General features: G+C 41.5%; 1 protein-coding gene across 8 annotated transcripts in view; it reads left to right on the forward strand.

Annotated features, from left to right (window-relative positions):
* The window catches only part of MED12L (mediator complex subunit 12L), a 324,346-nt gene that overhangs the window by 19,572 nt on the left and 278,159 nt on the right, over positions 1 to 26,615 (forward strand). For all 8 annotated transcript variants that reach the window (XM_045088517.1, XM_045088516.1, XM_045088523.1 and 5 more), the window contains exons 3-4: positions 16,147 to 16,251; positions 22,265 to 22,456. In XM_045088517.1, the coding sequence (XP_044944452.1) occupies positions 16,147 to 16,251; positions 22,265 to 22,456 (297 nt within the window). The remainder of the gene's footprint in view (positions 1 to 16,146; positions 16,252 to 22,264; positions 22,457 to 26,615) is intronic.

Here is a 26,615-nt window from a genome sequence, read left to right on the forward strand (position 1 = left end):
AGGAGAATTGGCAGTTGGTGACAAATTGGTCCAAGGCAATGAGAGGACTGTGGAAAATGCTCCGATTTCTCAGACACCCAGCTGGGACAGCCAGGATGCTAGGTCCTGATGCTCGAGGACCTCCATGTAACACATTTTAGTGCTGTCTTCAGTGATGGGATGGCTATCTAGAATGACTTGATTGCCAAGGGGACTGAACCCTAAGACTCTCCTCCACATTCACCCTGTGACTTCTAGCCTGAACTGGCCAGAAGGTCTTGGACGAGCTTTAGTTTATACTGTGTGTCCCATGCTTTAGGTCTTGCCTTTTGTACCTGTTTTTACCTCTTCCCAGGCAGCTTTGGTGGTGCTTAATAACCACAATTGCTCGGATGGTTGGCTAAGCTCCTTGGAAGAGGTGGGGATGAGCAAGCCTCCTGAAAATAAAAAGGGTAGAGTCTGAGAGATGTTAGCAGAGGTTAGCTTTCAGACAACACTTGCAGAGGTGGACATTTGTTTTCTTTGTTCAAAGTTGTAGCTTGTTTTCCAGTAATTGACCCAAAACAAAGGAACAAAATTGCCACCATTACCAACACAAAAGGGAAACTCCCAGTCTCTTCTTTCTCTTTCAGGCAGGAAGGGTGATCTACAGTTTCACTGGATTTTTCCTACACCCATTTTATCTGTCTCACGCAATACATTTTCCTTTTTATGAATTAGCAGTTCCTTTGGTAGAAATTGCACAACGCTCCTTCTTCCAGGTGTGTGCCTAACGTGGGGTCAATGGTGTGATTAGGTGTGAGACAGAGGAATAAACAAAAGAAGTCAGGTTAGAGGGTAGGAGTGAGTTGCTTCACTGGACAGTTAACTTCAGAGAACAGGAACCGTGGCTTGTGTTTAGGTTCTCTGCCCTCAAGTTGCCTAGCACAGCAAGAGGCAGTTTCCAGTACTAAGTGAAAAATATGATTTACAGGAAGAGTTTACCTGAGATGTGAATGCAGTGCAGGAATGGTGTTGGACTGACTTACCTGAGCAGTGGGGGCTCTGAAGAGAAAACTGTCTTTTGAGGCTTCCTTAAACACGGTTCTGGGTGGGCTAGACTGCTGGACGCATTACTTTTCCTCCTTTATAATCATGCAAATCTAAAAGTCAAGTATTTTTCTTTGGCAGTTTTCTTAGTTTTTCTGAGAGCTACATCCAGGTGTTTCATATTGGAAGATGACATGCATTTGAATTTGATTAGAATATGAATTAATGGATACAATTATTTAGATAAGAGGGGAATAAATGTTAAGTATATTTAGATATAATTTGAATCAAAGACTCTCCTACTTTATATTTTTTTAAGGATTTTATTTATTTGAGATAGTGAGAGAGATGGAGCAGGAGGAGGGGCAGATGGATAGGGAGAAGCAGACTGTGCTGAGCAGGGAGCCTGACCTGGGGTTTGATTCTGGAACTCCTAGATCATGACCTGAGCCACCCAGGTGTCCCTCCCACTTTAAAATGAGGTGGGACTGCCTGTCTCACCAGGCCACTGTTGGGTAGATAGGATGAGGGCTGTTATGGGGAATTGACATCTCTAGAAACTGCATGTATTCAACTCCTTGGTGGACGTTTCCATCTACTTCCTTGAAGAGTTCCTGAGTACCTGGTCATGTACTGGATTAGGACCTACTCTCATTCTTTATGACCTCATCTTAACTCAGATATATCTGCAAAGACCCTATTTCCAAATAATTGCCATATGCACTGGTACAGGGTTAGGACTTAGGGTCCAACAAAACTACATTGGAATCCTGGCTCCCATTCCTGTGAAAGGGATGTAACTGCACCCACCTCACACGCCCAACCTGAGTATCTTCAGGTACACGAGTCCACCTGTAACAGTGTGCCTATAGGACCTGGTCTCTACACCATGCTAGGTGTAGAGAGTACTTAAAAATAAAATCTTAAAAAAAAAGTTTGTATCTGTTACTGTGCTCAGTGCCTCACATGATTTTCACCTTTTCTTTAAAATGGGCGTGTGAGGGGGCACCTGGGTGGCTCAGTGGGTTAAACCCTCTGCCTTTGGCTCAGGTCATGATCCCAGGGTCCTGGGATCTAGCTGCATTGGGCTCTTTGCTCAGCAGGGAGCTGGCTTCCTCCTCTCTCTCTGCCTGCCTCTCTGCCTGCTTGTGATCTGTCAAATAAATAAATAAAAATCTTAAAAAAAAAAAATGGGCGTGTGAGGTGGGTGCAGTTACATCCCTTTCACAGGAATGGGAGCCAGGATTCCAATGTAGTTTTGTTGGACCCACACTGGTCTTCCTGAAGTTCTCATTGTTTTGGGGAACACATTTCGTCTACTGGGGGCCTGATCCTCACATGGCCACTTAACCTACCTCTGAGCCTCAGTTTCTCACTTTGTAAAATGAGGGCCTGTCGTGTCCAAGCCACTTGGTTATGAAGATGACCACAAATATGCTTCTTCATGGTCAGCGAGTGCTAGCATTCTTCCTGTGATTTCTTGTTTTCCCTTTTGGCCTGCTCCTCTGTACAGGTGTGAAGGTCTTGCTCTTTTGTGTTAAGCTCCCCTGGTCCCCCCAGTTTCTGATTGATGGCCTGCAGGTGTGGTTTGGATGGGGTGAATATTAATAGCCATGTAGATGCGGGTGGATGTAAAGAGCTGAGTTTCAGATGTGGCTTTGATGCAAATGTGGCCCTGGTGTTGGAGACAGGGGTGGGGGTGGAGGAAGTGCTAGGTTGCCTTTTAGGGGAGTCTTGCTCCCTTAAGTCAGTTTGGTTCCTCCCTTGGCCCTCTCAGGAGGCCCTGGCACATTTTGGCAGCAATGGAGGACCCTCCCCTTCTTTTTTTTTTTTTTTAAACTTCTCAGGTATTATGTGACACCTTAATTAGAAGAGATTCAAATTAATCAGTCCCTATTTCTGTGGTGTGGGAGGCTGGCCTGCGTGTCCACTTATCCAGAGCCCAGTGATACTGTTGTAGAATTTTCTCAACTATTGTAGACTCTGGACTGGTGGTCCTCTTGATGCTGCCAAGGTGCTTGGATCCTGATGTTGGAGGTTAATCTTGCCATGAGGAATAGAGCAGCTCTTCCCTTTCCACTTTCCCTGCATGTATGTATCTTTTCGTTTCCGAGGGCTGCTGTAACAATATCACAGAGTGGATGACTTCACACAATGGCAATTTATTCTCTAACTGTTTTGGAGGCTAGAAGTCCTTCTTAAGGCAGACCCACACCTGGAAACCTCGAGGGCAGGATCCCACCTTGTTTCCTGCAGCTTCTGGTAGTCCCAGGCATTGCTGCATTTTTGCCTCTTTCTGGCCGCCATCTTTTCTCCTGTAAGGACACCGGCCGGCTGTACTGGATTAGGACCTACTCTCATTCTTTATGACCTCATCTTAACTCAGATATATCTGCAAAGACCCTATTTCCAAATAATTGCCATATGCACTGGTACAGGGTTAGGACTTAGGGTCCAACAAAACTACATTGGAATCCTGGCTCCCATTCCTGTGAAAGGGATGTAACTGCACCCACCTCACACGCCCAACCTGAGTATCTTCAGGTACACGAGTCCACCTGTAACAGTGTGCCTATAGGACCTGTCTCTGGATCGTCCTCCAGACATCCCTGGTTGGTCTGGGACTGGACTTCGGCTTCTGGTTCCTGGCTCAGGAGGCCCTAGGTGTCCTTGGCTGTTTTCCTAGGAACCTCAAGCTAGCAGCCATCTTGCTTTTCTCCTCTTAAATCTTCCATCGGATTCTTTCTGGTGCCATTAAAACATGCGCAAGGCCCTCCCCCGTCTTAGATCTCCTTCTACCCCATGATCCCATTTTCCCATTTCTTTCCTCCTCCTTTTTCTCCAAACTTTTCCAAAAGTATCTTGTGTGCTTACTGTCACTTCTTCCTCTGGACATTCCAGTCTGGCTTCTGCCTTTATCATTCTACCAAGACACCCCTCACTGAGGTCACAAGTGACAGCGATGTTTCCAGTGGCACTTACTCATATTGATCTCTCTGTTGGTGAAGCAGTGTCTTCTCTCAGCTTCTGATACAGCATTGCTGGTTTCCTTCTCTCTTTGGTGATGCCATGTCTCCTTGAAGGGTTTTCCTTCCCTACCTGCCATTAAATCAGAACCGCGGTTTTCTCACTTTACCCTCTCCTTAGGTGCTCTCGGCCGCACCCCCAGGCCTCAGTTACTACCTACATGCAAGACAACTCCACCTTACAGCACCAGCCGAGACTTCTCTGTATTTGAGACTGGTATATTTAAGAGCCTATCAAAATATTGTGTCTCTTTTCCTCCTTCAAACTTGAGTTTATTTATTTATTTATTTATTTATTTATTTTTAAAAATTTTATTTATTTACTTGACAGAGGTCACAAGCAGGCAGAGAGGCAGGCAGAGAGGGAGGAGGAAGCAGACTTCATGCCAAGCAGAGAGCCTGATGCGGGGCTTGATCCCAGGACTCTGGGATCATGACCTGAGCCGAAGGCAGAGGCTTTAACCTGCTGAGCCACCCAGGTGCCCCCAAACTTGAGTTTAAAACTGAACTTGTGACCTGCTCCTCTTCCTTCCAGCCCCTCACCCCCAGCCCTGCTTACCCTCTCTTAAGAAATATTGCCATCCCAGAAATTTGGGGGATTTTCTTTTTTGATAATCTTATTCTTTGTCATTTCATCCAACACTTCAACAAGAAGTCCAGTTATGTAGCCATCCTAAGTAGTCCTTTTTATTTCCTCTCTACCTATTATTTCCTCTCTTCCTCTCTACCTTCCTTCTCTACCTCTGTCACCACCATCTTGGTCCTAGCTACCATCATCTGATGTCCTGACTCTTAGGAGAGTCTGCTTACTAGTTCCAGTTCCTTCGCCCTGCAGTCTCCCATTTAATCTAACCCACTCCCATTGGTTATCCACACTGCAGACCTATTCAGATGGGATGATGTCACCTCTGCATAAAAACCTTTACTATTCTTAGGATAAAGACAGAAGTCCTTCACTTGGTTCATAATACCCTGTGTGATCTGTCCTCACCCTTTTGCATGATAGCATTCTTTCATTTTCGCAACCCCATAGGCTTTATACATGCTATTCCTGTCTTCTTGTTAGGCACATGTATACCCATGATTCCATGATTGCTATGCCTTTCTGATGCACTGACCCTTTTGTCATTATGATTCTCCCTACTTTATCTTTGATAATGCTTTTTATCTTGAATGCTACTTTGTCCAATATTAACATAGCCACTCAAGCTTTTTTAGGCTCATTGTTTGCATGGTATTTATCTTTTCCCATCCATTTACTGTCAACTTATTGTCTTTATATTTATTTAAGTTATTTTTGTTTATTTTATTATTATTTTTAGTGAATTCTATGCCCAATGTAGGGCACAGACTTCCAACCCCAACATTAAGCACCACATGCTCTCCTGCCTGAACTAGCCAGGTGTCCATCTTTACAGAAGTGCACCAGATAGTTGGGTTTTGCTTTGTTTTTTAAAGATTTTAAATTCCAGTGAGTTACAATCTAGTGTATTATTAGTTGCAGTTTTATAGCATGGTGATTTAGCACTTCTGTGCAACAGCTGGTGCTCATCACAAGTGTACTCCTTAATCCATCACCTATTTCACCCAACACCTTCCCCTTCTGGTGACCCTCAGTTCTCTATGGTCAAGGGTCTGTTTCTTGGTTTGTCTCTCCCTCTTTTTTTCTACCCCCTTTGTTCATTCGCTTTGTAACTTAAATTCCACATATGAATGAAATCAAATGGTATTTGTCTTACTCTGACTGACTGACTTTGCTTAGCATTATTCTTTCTGATGCCATCCATGTCATTGAAAGTGGCAAGATTTCATTCCTTTTTTATGGCTGAGTAATATTCCATTCTTTCTATCTGTCTATCCCACGTCAACTTTATCTGTCAATGGACACTTGGGCTGTTTCCATGGGGTTTTGCTTTTTTATGTATCTGAGTCCCTGTCCTTTCATTGGAATCTTATTCCATTAAAATTTTTTTTTTAAAGGATTGTATTTATTTATTTGACAGATCACAAGGAGGCAGAGAGGCAGGCAGAGGTGTGGGTGGGGAGAAACAGGCTCCCTGCTGAGCAGAGCAGGGATTGATCCCAGGATCAATGAATGAATGAATCAGGGATCCCGATGCAAGGCTTGATCCTAGGACCCCGAGACCATGACCTGAGCCGAAGGCAGAGGCTTAACCCACTGAGCCACCCAGGCGCCCCTAGTCCATTAAATTTTAATTATCATTTCATTAATAATTTGATCTGGTTGGCTTTAGGTATAACATTTTATTTTTTTTCCTGTGTCCTGCTTTCTTTTGGATTATTAAATTATTATAATTTTAATTTACCTATTGATATTTTAGTTATACCTCTTTATGTTGTGGATTTTTTGTTTTGTTTTGTTTTTGGTGATTGTTCTAGGAAGTATAATATATATCTTTAGCTTTTCACAGTCGTAGAATTAATACTGTACCACTGCATGCAAATGGTCGCCCTTACCATTATACAGTCCTCCTCTTAACTCAGTTAACTCCTATTTCTCAGACAGAGCTCAGCTCAAAGGTCCCTTCTTCAGGGAATTCTTGTCTAATTTCTGAGATTGTTAAGACCCTATTATGTGCATCCTGAGCAGGTGGAGGTTCTCCCTGGGGACATTTATTGCTTGTAATTTGCTCACTATGGAATCCCCTGTACTTAGCACAATGTTGTATATTTATTTATTTGTTGATTGAATGAAGGGGAGCCCTGAGTTGTGGTTTGAAGAAGGCAGAAGATTTCATGATAATGTACTCCAGGGGATGGGAAAGGCATTACGTAAGGCTCAGAGGCTGAAAAGATGACTTATGTGGGGAAGAGTATAATAGTCAAGTAGATTAAATGAGTTAAAATATAAAAATAAAATATAGCTCTAAGTTTTTATAACCATAGCCAACATTTATAGGGCATGTAATACGGGCCAGGCACTGTGCTAAACTCTTTGTACATTTTTTCTTATATAACTTCAACCCTGTGAGTTATTCTTGCCTCATTTCAAAGGAAGCAACTGAGGTACAGAGAGGTCAGTTACCTTGTTCCCCATCACAGGTAAGGGCTCTGCATTCAAACCCAAATCAGTGTGAGGATGGAAGTGAGACTGAGAGGAGGAGCTTGACTGTTCAAGGCATTTAATGCCTCTCTGAGGTAATTGTGTTGTGATTTGGAGCCACAGTTAGGTGGAGAGAAGGCCAGCAGGTGTCCCTGAGGGTTTGGAGTGGTGGTGTTAGATGCTTCCATTCTTTAGTCCCTTCTGGGGAACAGAAGGAACAACGTGGAAAATCTTCTGAGGCTTGTGAATAAGGGAGGGCAGAAAAGAATATTGTTTGAGGAAGATTCATCAGGGCCTGTGGGCAGGATGGATTCAGGTAGAAACTAAACAGAGGAAGGGAAATACATGAGGAGCAGTAGCCAGGGCCCACTGTGATGGCTGTGGCCATAGTTTAGAGGGGCAGCTGTCATATTTTAAAGGAATAGATATGAGACATGTTTTGACAGACGTGTGGATAGAATTGGTTAGGGATGAGGGGATAAAGATTATTTCCCTATCTTCTGGGTCATTTGTATCTGCCAACTCTAGGTGTTGCCTAAAGGCCATTAAATATATCCATGCTGGGGATTATCATAGCTTCTTTTCTCAAACTGGGATCTGTAGACGTCCTCAGGGGTCTGGGAGAATGCTCTTTTCAGGGAGAGTTGGGCAAGACTAGAAAAAATAATTTTACAGCTTGTCTGTTTTAAACTTGTCTGCCTGACTAGCAAAGGACATTTTTCTATTTCTGTGGCATTGTCATTTCTGTCCGATTCATTGAACAGTCATTGAGTTAGTGTGTTAGGCAGGAGTAGGTGACTGAAGAGATAGGGCATGTCTGCATGTGTTCTGTGGGTTAGATGAGAAGTCTGGGGGAGCTTTAGTATGTGTGCTTGCATATGTGTGCATCTGTGTATGTGTTTGCATGCATTCTCTGCTTCTGAAAAGGTCATTGAAAATTGTCATGAGTTACCAACTACGGTAGACCCACCGACCAACCTTCCTACCTACCTTTCTTTCTTTCTTTCTAAGATTATATTATTTACTCATTTATTTAGAGAGAATGAGCACGAGCAGGGGGAGGATCAGAGGGAGAGAGAATCTCAAACAGACTCTACGCTGAGCGTGGAGCCGCACGTGGGGCTCAATCTCACAACCCTGAAATCATGACCAGAGCTGAAATTAAAAAGAGTTGGATGCTTAACCAGCTGAGCCACTGAGGGACTCCCTCCCTCCCTTCTTTACTTCCCTCCCTTCTCACTGTCTCCCTCTTTGAGAGCACTTGCACAAGTGGGGGGCTGGGCAGAGGGGGAGAGTCTTCAAGCAGACCCTGCCTGAGAGCAGGGCCGAACTGGGGGCTCCATCTTAGGACTCTGAAATCATGACCTGAGCTGAAACCAAGAGTCAGTCACTCAATTAACTGAGCCCTCCAGGGGACACTTTTTTTTTCTCTCTTGAATGAGAAAGAGCTTACTTACCCAGTTTCCAAACTAACATCAAAATGTTTTCACTTTCCCAGTGAAACATTTTATTGAAATTAAAAGATTGCTTTAAAAGTGATCCAAAACATAACATTATTCTCTGAACATAGTTCAAGGTAAATGTGTGAGGTTTATGGAGGCATTTGGATTTCACCCAAGGCCCTGAAGTTCCAATTTTTGTGTTAGCATAGAATATAAAAATGCAGAGTGAACCCTGGCCTTCTGTATGAACATGGGACAATTTCTAGGATTTTGTTTGTCTCCGGGTACCTGTCTCCTGAAAAGTGCTTTAAGGCTTACTATTTTAGTAGAAACCAATGACAAGGGGTGCCTGGGTGGCTCAGTGGGTTAAAGCCTCTGCCTTCGGCTCAGGTCATGATCCCAGGGTCCTGGGATTGAGCCCCACATCAGGCTCTCTGCTCAGCAGGGAGCCTGCTTCCCTCTCTCTCTGCCTGCCTCTCTGCCTACTTGTGATCTCTGCCTGTCAAATAAATAAAATCTTTAAAAAAAAAAAAAAAAGAAAGAAACCAATGACAAGAGGTGTGAGAGTCCTTTCTCCATGTTGAGGTTGCTTTGGGACCAGTTCTGTGTTAAACCTGTTGAAATCCATATGCACTTTGGTCTGGTGTGCTGCTGCCCAAGGCCACCAGGTGAGGACTGAATTTATATTCTCAGCCAGCATCGTCTCTTGGCTGAGTAATTATTAGGTGTCACACATGTGTACATAAAATTTGACCTTGGGGCACCTGGGTGGCTCAGTGAGTTAAAGCCTCTGCCTTCAGCTCCGGTCATGATCTCGGGGTCCTGGGATCGAGTCCCGCATCGGGCTCTCTGCTCAGCAGGGGGTCTGCTTCCTACTCTCTCTGCCTTCCTCTCTGCCTGCTTCTGATCTGTCTCTGTCAAAGGAATAAATAAAATTAAAAAAAAAAAAAAAAAGAAAAGAAAACTTTGACCTTGATGGTGTTAATGATAGCTATGTACATTTAAAACTCTCTGAATTCATGGGTGTCCCCCTTCCCCCCAACAGTTACTTCTTTTTTTTATTCCCCACATTGTACAATGTGAAATTCTTCAACATTTTACTAAGGGGTCCTTTTACTGGAACATAGTTGGCACTGCTGATCTAGTGCCCAGAATATAGGCCTGAGGATGAGACCCTGATTAATGGTTGGGTGTGCCCCTAAGGTTTTGGGTTTTAGTAGTCCCACCTTTGCAGATGGGCAAAGTAGCAGCTGATAGTTTTTTTGTAAGAATCATTGACTAGGGCTGGTAGAGCTAGTTGAAATCTCAGTAAGAGCCATTGTGAGAATTTTGGTGGTTATCCTCTTATTTAGAAAAATCTTTGAAGAGGTTCAAGGCTAGTGCGAGAGGAAGCTATTTGTGTCCTAAAGGGATTCTGGCTTGGGGATTTTAGAGGCATGCTGTTCCAAAATTTGGACTCTCTCCCTTCTATTTTTGCCTGATTAGATTTGGCAAAGACCTTCAGAGCAAAGCATCATAAAAGTTTGTTTGAGTTTGTGTAACACACATTACTTCTTGTTCCTCCTCTCATTGTTGCCAAATGCCGTGAACTCTCACCGTCCTGGCCCATTTTCCCCATTTGGGGTCTGACCATCCTCAGGTCAGAGAGATTTTTTTTTTTTAAAGGGGTCTGTCTGTTGGTGCATTAGCAGACGGTGAGAAATACTGGCTAAATGATAGTAAATACCCTGGAATTTGAATATTACTTTTAAGTCATTGTTTAAATTCTAGCCCAGCACCCTTTTCAGAAACTTTTGGAAATAAACTATCAGGCTGCATATTTTGATTGTGATGCTTTGAGTTTTATTCCCTTTCCCTTAGTTTCTCTAGGAAGCTGACATGACATTTTGTATCAGTAAACCGCAAATGCAAGTGACTTGGAAGCTTCTGTTTTGGCTGTTTGATTCCTGATGTAATCGATGGTGGCCTTGGTGTTTTTATTCATTGCAGGTCTGTGAGAAGCTAAAGGAGTGAAAGAGGAAACTTCATGCTCTGGTTTCCTTCCAGGGTGTATGTGTGTGGTGTGGTGTGTGTGTGTGTGTATGCGCGCGCGTGTGTGTAGCTTTGTATTTGTGCCTTTGTGGTGAGGGAAGGGAGATGTGGAAGAGAATTCTGACCAGTCTTTTTTTGGACATACAACTTCCTCCTGATGGTGAGTACACATTGATGCTGGGCCTGGAAGCCTTGGTTTTCTAGAAAGCCACAAACTCCAGATCTTTCTGTTAGTGGTTCTCAGTGTGTGGTCCCTAGATCTGCATACTTGTTAGAAATTCAAATTTTCCGGCCCCACCCCAGACCTACTGAATTGGAAATTCTGGGGGGTGGGGCCCAGGAAGCAGTGTTTTTACTAACCCTTCAGGGGATTCTGATGCCGGCAAATGTCTAAAAAGCCCCTCCTAAGGCCAGGGTCTTTTCAGTTCCTGAAATGGATGCTGTGTACATCTGAGTGCTTACTGCACCTTCAGTCTATCTGTTCTTTCCTTAGCCAGAAACCGGACAGAAGCGATAACAGTAGTAGTAATGGCTGGCTGTTTTCATATAGCATGGTGGGTCTCTGGAGTCCTTTACCACCATATGATCTTGGGGTAGTTAAGCTCTCTGCCTTATTTCCTCAGATGGGATGTGGAGCTGTCCCTCTCTTTACAGGTGAGGACTCTAAAGGACAGGAACAGTCCCAAAGGTTGCGTAGAGCCCCTGTTCCTGCAGCTGGAGCTTCACATTTGGACAGTCTGATTGCAGACTCTGAGCTCTCACCCACGCTCTCGTGTCCCTCCTATGTGCATTTCCTGCAAGTGCTCCTCCAGCCTTGACTGCACTGGTAGCCGAGTGTCCGTATCCCAGTCTGAGCCCTCAAGGTGGTGGGTGGACTGCTGGACCCACACATCCACTGTGCTATGTCCCACCAGGGGCGGGGCTCTTGCTGACACTGACGTGTGAAACTCAGGGCTTCCTAAATGCAGAGCTTCTGGGTCCCATGGCAGGGGCAGGCCTCTCAAAGGCGGCCCTCTCCTTAGTGCCCAGTGGGAGTGATGTGGAAGCCTATGGGGGCTGTTTCAGTTGTTGCCGTGGTTGCAGTGCCAGGACCATTTAGTGGGGTGGCGCACGTGTGCTAAGTGAACTCAGAGTGCTCAAGGGAAACTTGCATCCCACTGGGCTGTCACATGTGCCACTGGACCATCTCAATCTCATTATTTTCCTTTCTATTCCAGGTGGGAATCTGTTTACATATGATCTCAAAGTACTTTTTTTGGCAGGATTTTAACATACATTTACTATACACTGTGTTTCTGAAGACTATAACTTAGTATTAATATATTTGGAGATTTATTTTATTAGTTTGAAACTTTACTAAGAATTGGCCTTTTCAGAAAAGTTATATCATGCTGCTCTGGTCTTTTTTTTTTTTTTTTTTTTTTGAAGATTTTATTTATTTATTTGATAGAGACGGAGCATGGGCTTGAGCACATGGGCTTGAGTCTGCTTCCAGAGGGAGAAGCGGACTCCCTGCTGAGCTGGGAGCCCCATGAGGGTCTGGGGCTCCATCCCAGGACCCTGGACTCATGACCTGAGCCAGAAGGCAGACACTTAACTGACTGAGCCACCCAGGTGTCCCTGTTCTGGCCATTCAAAATGGCAATAGAACACAAATGACGTCTGCATTTGTAGTTACTTCACTGTGATGATTCAAGAAACAAACACAATATCTTCGTTTCCTAGGGCCCCACTTCTCAAAGTTTAAAGTGCCACAAATTACCTGGGGATTTGTTGAACTGCAGAATGTGTGATTGGGGGATTTGCATTTGCATTGTGATTGAGATTTTGCATTTTCAACAAGCCCTACTTGATGCCACTGCTGCTGGCTGCTGGCCAGTGGACTGAGCTTTGAATGGTAAAGGTCTAGTGTTGTATGCCTGAGCATATTCAAGTACCTCTGTTGTTATAACTTACTTTAGAGAAAAATTTTAGAGTAAGGGCATTATATTGATTTTTTTTTTAAAAAGATTTTATTTATTTATTTGACAGAGATCACAAGTAGGCAGAGAGGCAGGCAGAGACAGAGGGGAAGCAGGCTCCCTCTAAACAGAGAGCCGGGTGCGGAGCTCGATCCCAGGACCTTGAGATCATGACCTGAGCCAAAGGCAGAGGCTCAACCCACTGAGCCACCCAGGTGCCCCCATTATATTGATTTTTAAAGAAAATATTGGTATTGGATAGTTACTGTTTATGAAATTTCGTTTCTGACTCAGAAACCCCCCAAGGATGGTGCTTTGGGTAGGTGGGGTGAGAGCCACTGCTGTGTGATTAGGAAGATTTATCACAAATACAAATGGAATTACAGGCCCCAAAGTCAAGGGAGAGTAATTCAGGATGTTTATTATGTTAATTGTTCAAAACGGGTTATCATTCACTTATTTGTTCTTTTTTTTTTTTTTTTTTCCCCCCCAAGTAGGCTCTATGCCCAATGTGGGGCTTGAACTCAGGACCTGAGACTGAGAGTCCACACTCTACTTACTGAGCCAGTCAGGCGCCCCACACTTATTCTTTCAACCAATGTTTATTGAATACCTATGTGTGCTTTGTGCCAGGCACTGCTTTATGTGCTTGGCATGTGTCTCTGAACGAAATAAAGATCCTTGGTTTCATGGGTCTTATGTTCTAGTGGGCGAAACAGACAGTGTACATTGTAAGTACAGAGCATTTTAGGTGATCCGTGCTACGGATTATTGGAAGGTTAGGAATGCTGGGGGTGAAGAGAACAGGGTGAGCAGTCCACTTGTAAATAAGGTCATCAGATTTCTCATTGAGAATATGAAATTTGAGCAAAGACTTAAGGTGGTTATGTAGTTGGCCATAAATACCAAGGGAAAACAAACTAGGCTGAGAGAACAGACAGTCCAAAGGCCATGAGGCTTGAGGCTATCCAGCAGGCTTGCTTGGGGAACTGCAAGGAGACCATTGTGGGTGGAGTAGAGCCAGCTAAGGCAAGTGTGGTTAGGAATGAGGTGAAAAAGGTAATAGGGGCTGGATCACACAGGGCCTTGTAGGACGTCATAGGGCCTTGCTTCTACTTTAAGTTGAGAAGTTAATGCAGGTTTTGAGCAGGAATAGCATGATCTTAAGTTTTAAAAAATCTCCCTGTGGCTGCTGCATTGAAAATGGCTTTCGGTGGGGCAATGGTAGAAGCAAGAAAACCAGGTAGGAGCCATTGCAGTGTCCAAGCACGAGACGATGGAGGGGCCCTGATCCGGAGAGGCCATTGGTGATGGTGAGAAAGGGGGTCGGATTCTGGATGTATTTTCGTGCAGTTTAGAATACAAGATAAAGTTCTCACAACTCAAGGCTTCTAGTAGTCAGTACCTGTGTGGATCTTAATGTGAGGAAAATCTGATATGGTCGACAAATAAGTAACCATGGTTCCATGTTCTTTTCCTTCCGAGGAGGGTGTCTGCATTGCTTGTAGGCGTGCCTTTGTTTGCAGGGCCTGGCTCGCCAGGCTGGGGGTTAGCCGTTGGTATGCCGAGTCGCGAGTTAGAGTACCTTTAGAACAGTGAGTGCAGCAGCACCAAATGGGACTAACTGGTCCTGAAAGCCTCACGTGTTTCCTGTTGATTAGGCCAGAACGTATTTTTAGTAAAAACATACGCTGTTACTCAATTAATGTTTCTTGTAATACTCTGATGGTGAATCAAAGATTAAAAATTCAATTTTCTCATCCCATTCCCTGTCTGATCCCATTTGTCCCTCTTCTTTCTGAGACTCTGAGACTACAGAAATTTTGTTAGCTCACTCGCTTTAAGTTGACTAACACCTTTCTGACTTCAAATATGCATTATGTCATTTTGCCCTAGATTTTCAAATAATTGGTTTGAAAATGTGGGAGCAGTTTGAGATGTGTTGATAGGTGTATGCAACTCATTTTCTGTGCAGGTCACGATTTCAGTGACCTTCGTGCTTGGAGGAGACTTGATTATCATAGAGCTAAACTTCCTGTAGCGGGGTCTTTTTGAAAGCTTGCCAAAACAGTGGCTTGCCAAGATGTTAGGTAGAGTACACACACAATTAAGTAAAGTTACATGGCACGTCTCCAGGAGACCTTGGCTCTCAGCCAGGCTGACCTTTCAGGTGCTTATATGTCATAAACTATTTTGTCCTAAGGCTTCCTGCTTAATCACAGCTGTGATTTTGATTATTTGCTTTTTTTGCCTTTCTTCAGTTTACACTTGCAGCAATTACTTATGAAGGCAAAGTATATATTCTTATTCTTGTGCTGTGAGCAGCATTACCCCAGCAGTTACTAAACCTTTTCTTGGCTTAGAGTGACGGGGAACAGAAGGTAGCTTCATTTACTCAAACCTTTCCCTTGTATTCTTTCAAGTCTATATTTTAAGAACTCTGATTTAGTTCCATAGCTGAATGATTTGGGCAGGGCAAGGTCTTTTTTTTTTTTTTAAAGCTTTGGGCTATTTCTGATGTGTTGTGACCTTGGGAAGAAAAGTTCTCCTGGATCTATCCAGTAGGAGATGTTTTTAAGGAGAGTATGAATTGTAGCTATGTATTTTTAGACTACATTTTCATATGGCATTTGTACTTTGGTGGCATGGAGTTATGGAAATTTCTCTTCGTAGTCTTGGGTTGAGAAGACTGTATTTCATTGCTGGCTCTGTCCTGTTAAGTGTGCTGGCTTAGTGAGCCTCATTTTTCTAATCTGTAAATGGGCGTGAAGATACATGTGTACATTTACCTTAGAATTTGGTAAAGATCAAGTGAGCCAAGGTGTATGGAAGAATTTTGCAAGCCCTACACTTCCCTTCAGATGCTATTGGTCATGGTGCTGCAGTTATCACAAAGCTTGTGCTTATGAACCCTTCATTTCTGTCTTTAACTTGCTGTGGGGTCATGGATAAGTGGAGTGAGCCATTTTTCTTGAACATAAAATAGGGATGTGTATAGGGGCTGGCAGGGAAGGGAGAGCCCAACCATGGGATCTCTAGAAACAATTTTAGTATACAAATTCTGTGACTTTATGTTTGTGCGTATGAGGGGGATTTTAGCTCATTTTTTACTTTTCCCAACTTATTAGTTAAAAATTTTAAACTTAACAGAATGAGAGAACAGTATAATGAGTACCTCCACATGCCCTATATTCAAGATAACAGTTGTTAATATTTTGCCACATTTGTTTTTATATCTCTGTACATTTGTATATTGATTTTATTTATTTACTTATTTGTTTAAGATTTTATTTGTCCAGAGCACACAAGCAGGGGGAGTGGCAAGCAGAGGGAGAAGCAGGCTTCCCATGGAGCAAGGAGCCCAATGCAGGACTGCATCCCAGAACCCGGGGATCATGACCTGAGTCGAAGGCAGATGCTTAATCGACTGAGCCACTCAGGTGCCCCTGTGTATTGGTTTTAAATCTTCAGTTTCTGCTCTCTTTGGTGTGTTTTCAACAGTTCTGTTCCACAAAGTATAGCATAGTCTCATAGTCATTACTCAGCCCTCAGTATGCTGGGTAGAGTTAGAGCTTTTATGTCTCTTTGATTAATTGATACCTTTTCTTGAACAGGATGAACTTACTGCTGTGAATGTAAAGCAAGGCTTCAACAATCAACCAGCCTTTACTGGAGATGAACATGGCTCAGCCAGAAATATTGTAATTAACCCATCAAAGGTAATGCAAATTGTCTGTTTCCTAAAACTTATGAGAAAGTGTGTGTGGCACCCTTGATAGTGAATGCTTATAAATTACTGTTATTTAAAACCACAATCCGTATTCAGAATTTTCCAGAATATCTTGTGTAAGGTCTTGCCCTAGGACCCAATCAGGGATCATGCATTGTATTTGGGTGTCCTGTCTCTTTCATCTATTTTTTAAAAAATATTTTATGCATTTATTTGACACAGAGAGAGAGAGAGAAAGAGAGAGAGAGATCACAAGTAAGTAGAGCTGCAGGCAGAGAGGGGGCAGGAAGCAGGCTACCTACTGAGCAGAGAGCCCAATGCGAGACTTGATCCCAGGACCCTGAGATCATGACCTGAGCCAAAGGCAGAAGCTTAATCCGCTGAGCCACCCAGGGGTCCCTCTCTTTCATACATTGTAATCTGGTACAGTAAACAGTACTACTCTCCACCTTTGCTCATGTTGTTATTTTTGGGAAGTGGAGGGGCTTTCGAAAGAGCTTCTGTCCTGTTGTCTTTTTTTTTTTTTTTTTTTTTTTTTTTTTAAAAGATTTTATTTGAGAGAGAGAGAGTGAGCACAAGTAGGGCAAAGGACAGAGGGAGAAGAAGCAGGGTTCCTGCTGAGCAAGGAGCCTGATCTGGGACTGGATTCCAGTACCCTGGGATTTTGGCCCAAGCCGAAGGCAGATGCTCAGCCAACTGAGCAACCCAGGCGCCCCCAGTTATTTTCCTATATTCTAATCCTGCATTCTAGGTTTGTTTTACTGTTTTTTCATAAGATTCAGGTTATATATTTTTGGCAAGAAGACCACATTGTATATCAGAAGACATGCAGTGCCAGTTTGCCCTGTTATTGGTTGTACTACGTTTGATCATGGAAGATAGTGTCTGCTGTCACTTTACATTGTAAAAGTAGTTGTCTTTTCCTTGTAGTAATCTCTGTAGGGTGATACTTTGAGACCAAACGAATATGCTATTCTTTGATACAATTTCATCTTGTGATTGTATCATCAATTGATAATGCTGGCTGAATGAGTTATTTTTCTGTTGGTTGCAAAATGCTGCTTTTCCAGTTGTTCTTTCTAATACATCTATTAGTTGGCATTCTTTTGTGAAATAACACCCCATTTAAAAATTTATTTCTATTTTTTATTATTTTGTTTCAAGTAGGCTCCACGTCCGATGTGGGGCTTGAACTCTTCACCACCTTGAAATTAAGAGTTGCATGCTTTCACAACTCAGTCATCCAGGTACCCCAGACACTTCCATTTTTCTTTTCTTTTTTTAATGTAATCTCCACACCCAATATGGGGCTTCAACTCAGGACCCTGAGATCAAGAGTTGGATGCTCTTCCCACTGAGCCAGCCAGGTGCCCTGACATCCCATTATTATTATTATTATTATTATTATTTTAAGATTTTATTTGTTGATTTGACAGAGAGATCACAAGTAGGCAGAGAAGCAGGCAGAGAGAGAGAGGAGGAAGCGGACTCCCCACTGAGCAGAGAGCCCGATGTGGGGCTCCATCCCAGAACTCTAGGATCATGACCTGAGCCGAAGGCAGAGGCTTTAACCCACTGAGCCAGCCAGGTGCCCTGACATCCCATTTTTTAGTATCACTTTGAACTCCAGGACTCTTTTAAAATTTGATGTGTCATCTTTTCTCTTTTTGATGTTTAAATTATCTCTCACTTGGCCAGGGGGCGCCTTTAACCTACTTCTTGGGTGCTTTTGACATCCCCATCATTCTTTGAGACTTCCTTACCTTTGATATAGTAACATATTACAGATTCATGTTCTTTCTGTGCGGCAGCCCAGGGCTGGAGACTTGGCATGCTCCTTGCAACTAGAGTATCATAACTTCTAGGTCCTTTCAGTGGACAGAGATGGGAAACAATGTAGAGATTTGTTTCTTCTCTTCTCCTGTCTTGTCTTCTTTTTCTTCCTTGCATCCATCTACCTGTGCTTACCCAATACCCCAGGGATTTTCCTCTTTCCTGTCCCATCTTTGTATTTCATTTCTCCCAAAGTGAGAACCCTTTTAGTAAATTCGATATATTTATTTATTTACTCTGTCTTACAATACACATAAAAAAGTTCCAGAATAAACTATAGTAATGCTACTCCAACCACAAAATTACTATGGAAAATTTATAATTTTTGTATTATACTTTTTGTCGTTAGACTAATTTTCATTACAGTATATAATCAGAATGTTGTGTTAAAAATTTTCTTGAATTAAATCTCTTTTCTGTGTGGTTATATTAATAATCAATATTTAAGTGGAATTATTTGCTTCTTTTTGTATTCTTTTAAGGTTTGGTTTTTCTCCTCCTTTTTGAGTTATTTTTATTTTCTGAATATTGAAATACTTCTGTTAAATTGAAAGCATTACACAAACGAAATCAAACAAATGTACTTTCTTCTCCTTCCCCAGAGATAACCACTGTTAGAGATTTGTGCATAATTTAAGATCTGTGTGTGCACATGTACACATAAACACAAGTATACTTGACAATTTGCTAATCAACTGAAATACATAAACAATGTGAAAGAAAACAGATGCATTTTCTGCAGATAACCTCATCAACTGAACATAGTATTTTTTTGTTCTTTTTCCAGTTTTCATACACTTTTTAACATCACAGTCATAATTATATCTATGTTGTAATTGGTTTTCTTTTTTTGAATTGTGGTAGAATATATGTAATATGAAATTTACCATTTTACCATTTTATTTTATTTTATTTATTGGAGCCTAACACAGGGCTTGAATTCATGACCCTGAGATCAAGAGTCAGATGCTGAACCACGCAGGTGCCCCTTAACATTTTAAAATGTACAGTTCTTTGGCATTAAGTGCATTCATATTGTTGTGTAACTTGTCACCACCATCCATCTTCAAAATTTTTTTGTCTTCCAATTTTTTTTTTTAAAGTAGCATTATTTTGTAAGTGCTTTTCCTTTAGGCTGAAGTATTCATATTCATAATTATTAATGGACAGATAACATTCCATCATTTATGTTATAATGACTAGAAACTGTTGGTATATACCAAGTAGACTGTTGCCAACTTCTCATGGTTACTTATGAAGAGGGTATAGTCATATTTGAATGTACAGCTTATGTTCTTTTGGATAAATTTTCAGAAGCATACTTACTTGGGTAGTAGGCATTTTAGTCTCTTTAGGCTGCCATAACAAAATACCACAAACTGGGTGGATTAAGCAACAGAAGTTTAATTTTCTGAGAAAAAAATTTATTTTCTCACAGTCAGGGTGGCTGGTAGTCCAAGATCAAGGTGTCAGCAGGTCTGGATCCTTCCGAGGGCTCATTCCTTGGCTTGTGCAAGCCTGGCCTCTTGCTCTGTCCTCACAGGTTCTTTTCTTGATGTATGTATATTGGGTGTTTCTTCTTACAAGGACACCAGTCCATTGGATTAAGCCCTGCCCTTATGACTTCAGTTGACCTCAACCTCTTTAAAGGCCCTGTCTCCAAATACAGTCACATTGGGGATTAGGTCTTCAGCATACGAAGTTTGGGGGAACACAGTTCAGCCCATAACAGTACGAATGCTGTGTGTCTCTTGATGTGAGCTGCCAAATTGTTCTGTTGTATCAAGTTTTATGTCAATTTAAATAACTGAATAAATGGAAATAACACCCATTACAGCTTCTGCTGCCAATCCTTCCGGTGAGATTTACTCAGGGATTCAAACCTTCTGAAGGGAATTTGAGCTTATAAATATGGAATACATGAACTATAGTGTAGTCCCTAAACTTTTTTCCGTTTTCTTCTGAAATGAATTACTTTCAAAATCGCTTTGGTTGGATGGAAACAAGTTTTAAATTAAACTTTATCTCTCCTACCTTGTCTGGGGGAGTGCAAATTGGTATGAAGCTTATGGAGGACAATTTAACAATGCTGATTGAAATTATAGAATTGTACGATCTGTTTTCTGGAAATTTATCTGAAATCTGTAGCTGTACATGGGTGAGATAACAAACAAGTTATTCATTTTAATGTGATTTGTAATCGCAGAAGTTTAGGGAAAACACTCCAAATGTCCAGTTACAGGGGTTTGATTAAATACAATGTGGTACACCCACACAATACATTTGTGAAAGTTAACAAGAAATTCTCTGTATACAGATGTAGAAGGCTCTCAGACGTTTACTAAATGTACACAAAGAGGAATACATGTAAAAAAAGAGAAAGTAATATATTCATGTTTGTGTATGTTATTCAACTGAAGAAACACTGGAAAAGACATAATTATGAAACTAACCAATGTGGTTACTTGCAGAAGTAGGCATTGGGACTTGGGGAATGAGACTCTTTACTTTTTTAGGTTTGGAATAATGTGAATATAAAATTCAGTGTATGGTTATGTTTTGTTTTGTTTGTTTGTTTTTTTGCTTTCTCTTTATTAGGGAAGTTTGACTTGGTTTGCAGTGTGCAGTGGTTCCTGAGGTTTGTTAGAATGTAAAATGCACATACAGTAACATGTTCCATTGTTATTAAATACAAAAATACAATCTGCATAGCAGATTGCTGACTATTTCTAAAAAAATCTTTATACCTTTGTTTATTATGATTAAAATACTCCTATATAATTGCAAGTAAGAGACCTTTTAAATTTAAACAATTGGTGTAAGTAGGGGTTTTAAGTTCTTGGTATAAAGACCAAATATTGATGGAGAGATTTAAAATTAAACAATTTGCGGTTGGCTGCTTTTTCCTAAACAACTGGTTTTGCTAAATTTTTGCATTTAATCTAGTTCCTGTTTAAACATTTTGCAAACATTTTCTTAAGAAAACACACCATGAAGTTTGTTGGCGAAAAAAAAAAAAACAAAGCTCAGATTTTTTTTCCTAATTCTAATTTTTTATTACCATATTATATTAAACACACCAAATAGACTTTTTTTTTTAATTGTCCATAAATCACAAGGGTCGAGGAATTCCGTTAACCGTAGGAAAAAGTGTACTAGTTTTCTACCCTGGTAGATAAACTTGACTAATTGTTTACAACTGTGTTCCAATCTACACACTAATTGTTTCTTGACTCATGAGCATTAACTAAGGTAGTGATTCTTACTGTGCTTCACCAGGGTAGATATTTTATTTTAATCATGGTTGTCACTGTCTGCTAACCTGACTTGTTGTTTGAATCATATTCGTAAACAATTCCCAGGGAGTGAAATAGATTCTTGGAAATTCCAACAAGTTTTCTGTGGATTCACTTAATTTTTAGTTATTTATCCCTTTCCTTCTGGGGTCTTTCTTCCTCTTTTGTCCTTCTTTAGTTTGATTAATACGAAGATGCCACAGACATTCACAGGAACTCCCTTTGCTACTTTATTCCATTCAGAGCAGGTAACACTAGCTTTCTCTTGAAACCCATGTACTCCAACTTAACTTGGCAGTCCAGTTAAAAATGTTGAATACTTAATTTAATTGAACCGTTTGTAATTTTCCATTTAAATAAATTTTCTAAACTATTTTTAAAAGCACTGAGTATAAATATAGAATTTTCCTTTCCAAAACTATATGGATATGCTATTAAGATGAAACCAGAAAAAGAATGATTACTGTGTGATTACTAGACTTTCTGCTTTTGTGTGCAACACCTCTCAGGAAACACATTCTCTCCAAATGTGGATGTAGTCTGAAAAAGAAGTACAGCTGAAGATTAAAGCAGAACCCATTGTCTTGATATTTATTCAGGATGTAATTAATTTCATCTTCTCAGAGATTTTCAAAGGCTCTTCTTTTTTCCTTGAACCACTTGTTAATAGTGGAACAAAAATGCTGTGGGGGTTTTTGCATTATGTTAGTATAAGGAAATCACAACTCTTGGCTTCAAGGACTTAAATTGCCATTTTATTTTCTCATGGGCTGCTTAAAGATATTCTCCTAAAGCAAAAATGAAATACTACTATACATTACTAACATACATACTGTCTTCAAACTTCTTCTTTTTTTTCTCTCGTTTCCACAGATTGGAGCTTATTTCAGCAGTATATTAGCTGAGAAACTAAAGCTTAACACTTTCCAGGACACCGGAAAGAAGAAACCACAAGTTAATGCTAAAGATAATTATTGGCTGGTTACTGCTCGATCCCAGAGTGCAATTCATAGTTGGTTCTCTGACTTAGCAGGAAATAAACCACTTGCTATTTTGGCAAAAAAGGTATCAAGTATTTCTTACATTGTTTTAATTATGGTCTTTAGAAATCACGATGTTGGAGCTAATGTCCAAGTATATACTTCTTTCCCCCGTTCTTTCAGTGTTAGGTATACTGAACCAGGTGTGTGCTGCACGTGTGCTGTTTCTCCCTTTATTTGGATGGCAATGTGGTTCCTAGCACATCTTGACCTAAACGTTCCACACAGGAAGCAATTTATATGGACTTTATTTATTTTTTAAGATTTTATTTATTTGAGAGCGAGAGAGTGAGTGAGCAAGAGAGCAAGCACAAGCTGGGGAAGAGGTAGAGGGAGTGGGAGAGGGAGAAGCAGGCTCCCCACTGAGCAGGGAGCCGGAAGTGGAACTGGAGCCCAGGACCCTGGGATCATGACCTGAGCTGAAGGCAGCCACTTAACTGACTGAGCCACCCAGGTGCCTCATGTAGACTTTGGGTAGACGAGTATTTTATTTTATTTTATTTTATTTTATTTATTGTTTTTAAATATTTTATTTATTTATTTGACAGAGAGACACACAGTGAGAGGGAGAGGGAGAAGCAGGCTTCCCGCTGAGCAGGGAGCCCGATGCAATTCGGGGCTTGATCCTAGAACCCTGAAATCATGACCTGAGCCGAAGACAGATGCTTAATGGCTGAGCCATCCAGGTGCCCCTAGACGAGTTTTTTAAATCGAGAGAAGGCAATAAGACTTCATTGTATTTTCGGTTTCCTTAGGCCAGGATGTCAGAATGTGTCATTCAGAAATTCTTGCTTTGATGTTACTTCCTTGACTTGAAAAGTACCAATCCAAATGCTTTAAGCTAAGCCTTCTTCCTAACAAGTAAGATAGCGATTCTGGGTGTGCTTGAAAAACTTCTTTGAAAAAGTTTTAGAACAGATCTCTGTCTTCTTGCACACCTTTGAAATCATTCCACGTGTCTTTCTCATCTGGCCTAAAACCCTTTTGTCGTAAGGGTGTCCATCTTCTGTTCTTGATAGTGCTATTAACAAGTGTGATGCAGGCCTGGTTTAAAGCAGAGCTCCTTTCTGTATTTGTTTTCTAAAGCAACTTTCTGAAAATAGCCTGTAGCTCCCATTGGCTTTCTTTGGTTCTAGTGCCGCTGTGGCATTGTGTTGCCTTGTGATTAAAGGCAACTGAAACCCTTGAAAAGCACAGCCATCAGCATAATTGCCTCTTGTTACTCAGGTTGTACCTGTCTTAACACAGGCTGAACCGTGTGGCATTTCTTTCCTGGCAGTGAACATGTACCAGGGGGCCCACGATGACCTGTAAATTGTATCTGAAGGCCCTATCAGTCGCAGGGCATCCTTTGGTATTTGATGGCTTTCTATCAATAGTTCACACCCTCCATGTTGGGGCGGACCTTCAGTTCCCATGCAGCCAGCCTGACATCTTTCTTTCTAGGTTTTCCTTTTTTTTTTTTTTTCTTAAATTTATTTATTTGTCAGAGAGAGGGAGAGAGAGCGAGCACAGGCAGACAGAATGGCAGGCAGAGGCAGAGGGAGAAGCAGGTTCCCTGCCGAGCAAGGAGGGACTGGATCCCAGGACGCTGGGATCATGACCTGAGCTGAAGGCAGCTGTTTAACCAACTGAGCCACCCAGGCGCCCCATCCTTTTTTTTTTAAATAGCTTTTAGAATTCCTTTTTTGAATATTTCCTGAAAGCAGATACAGGTGAGAAATTGATGCCCTTGCTGTATGGGTGTAGTGGCTGCTCATCTTTGAGGAGGGAAATGAATCACAGTGCAGTGTATTAGCCATTGTTCTCTTTATTAGGAGCTGCCTCTGGCCAAGTCAGGTGTTCCTCAGGTAAGCCCTGACGTTAATTCTGTGCAAAGTTAAACTTTTTTCTTTTCTTTTTTTTTTTTTTTTGGACTATTTACTGTGCCCTGAAGTAGTCATTTCTTGGGCTTTTGGAGAGTCCCTCTGTTTTCCCCTCTTCCCTCCTCAGCATATCATATTCCTGAGATGGCAAAAACTCTTATAGAGCTGGGTCAGAGATTGTGTTCTCTGCATGTTCTTCATACTAGATGGTTCAAATACTTCTTTAATTTCTGGTATTTATCTATCAGGTGGCTTAATGCAGGCAGCCTTAATTTTCCTGCTAAAATCGTGAGTCCTCTTCCAGCTCTGTTCTAGAGTTCAGAGTAGTTTCCTGTTTGGGATAAGTCAAGTTTCTGGGCTTGATTTTCCATTGCTTTACAACTCAGCACTCCCAATATTTAACCACGGAGAGGTCAAGAATGGCCAGTAAAAGGCCTTTTAACTCAATCATGGTCATAGGTAGATTTGGAAAAATAGACTTATAGCCTCTAGGGATATCCTTCTGGCTCCTGGACAGTTCTCTAGGTAGAACAGGTTCACTTCAGGTGACATTGATTACTGTGGTCTCTGGAATTTCCTTTTGCCTCTGCATCTGCTTGGTGAACACAGAGCGTGTTGACAGTGATGTTCATCCGAGGGGAAAGGCGCTACAAGGTGATACAGCCCTTTTGTGGATGAAAAACCATCACATGCTAGGTGTCTTAGTTTCCATTCCCTGCTTAGATGCAGCTCTAGCTTGATTCAGAAGCGAAACAGCTGTCCATTGATTGCCTACGTTCAGTTACAAGATAAAGCCAGATGGTTTCTTTGCTGCAAATGGAATCCATGACTGTAAGAAAAGTATGACTTCCTATAAACTTCGTATAAACTATGTCACTGTAAACATAATTTCCTTCCTGAGTTGGTCCAAACTGTAAATTTGATAACACCATCAATACGTGTCTTCTTCCTTATTTAAATAACCTTCACATATGTTCTTCTGAATTTTAAATCCCTTGATTTTGAGTCAGCCATGTCTTATGGGGTTCTGCCAATAAGGACAATGAGCTGGCATACCTGCCTTAGCTTGTTAATGGTATGACCTATGGCTTAGTTCTGTTTGCTGTTTCATCGAAACATTTTGTATGTTTAAATTTTTATTTTCCTTCTGTCAGTTGTTTGTTCAAAAGAAATCCTTTGGGCATGTATAAAAGAACTATTAGTAATGTTTCTTCAGAGATGCTACATTTAGTTTTTTGCATTTGCCTAATTTTTTAGGCCTTGATCTTGTACTCTGTTCGTTCAAGGTCAGCGGAAACCTGACCTTGACAAGTAAAATTTAACTCTCATACTATATGTTCTAGTGAAAAGCAGCAGCTCAGGTCTTGCACTGAGTATATAAGCCTGTGCTTTTCTTGTCCCTGGCTTCAGCAATAATCTATAAACCCAGAGTCTTGTGCTGCATGAAAGACGTGCCTTGTAAACAAAATTTTCAGGAGATTTTCTTGTTAAAATGTCTCACTGTGGTCTGCAGAGAGGAAGACTTAACAGCTTTGGCCTGTGTGACTTTCATCTCCCTATTAGGTATGTTTTTGAGGTGTAGCTGCCTCTGCCATGGCAGTTATGTTTAAAGTCAGCACCCAAGGCAGGAACCATACGTGACCAAAAGTCTATTAAATTGCGCATGAAAGACAGTGTATGGACAGCTGCAACTCAGTGTCCAGCCAGACAGCTTTTCCTTCAGCACTGGGGTAGCTTGAATGTTTGTTTGCTAAGAACCAAGTGAAATAGGTTGTTTTAAAGGGCTGTGTACAAAAACAGTTTCTCCTTTAATTTTGGGATCACACTTGGTTCCAAGCCTGTGAACAGTCAAATTTACAACGTATGAGTGATGCAAAATATCTACTGTCTAAAGGAGGATTTGACTAAGAAAAATGCCATGCTGTAACAATCAGCTGCTTTGAAGTTTTTTGATATCCACCACAATATCAAGCTGGAGTGTGGCCCATAGAGACCAGGGCTCTTGATAGCCATGGTTGCAGTGTCCTGGATCCTTTTAGGACAGGGTCAGGTCCATGGCTTGGAACATACTTCGTCCAGTACCCAGAAATCTTTGGAATTGGTAACAAAATAAAAACTGTTCTAGTTTTGATATATGCCATTCTTTTACTTTACCCTTCTAATCACCCTGTGGGGTGGACAGGGTTGGGTTGGTATTATCACATTCATAAATAAAGAGCCGGGGAGGCTGGGGGCTAGGACCAGAGCGCAGAGGTGGTAGGGGGAGTAGCGGATGCTGACTGCTCCCATTCTGGACACCATGGCCGAGGTCCTCTGTCC

The sequence above is a fragment of the Mustela putorius genome, unplaced genomic scaffold, assembly GCF_011764305.1.
Source record: "Mustela putorius furo isolate JIRA1106 unplaced genomic scaffold, ASM1176430v1.1 tig00003834_pilon_pilon_pilon, whole genome shotgun sequence".
Taxonomy (NCBI): domain Eukaryota; kingdom Metazoa; phylum Chordata; class Mammalia; order Carnivora; family Mustelidae; genus Mustela; species Mustela putorius.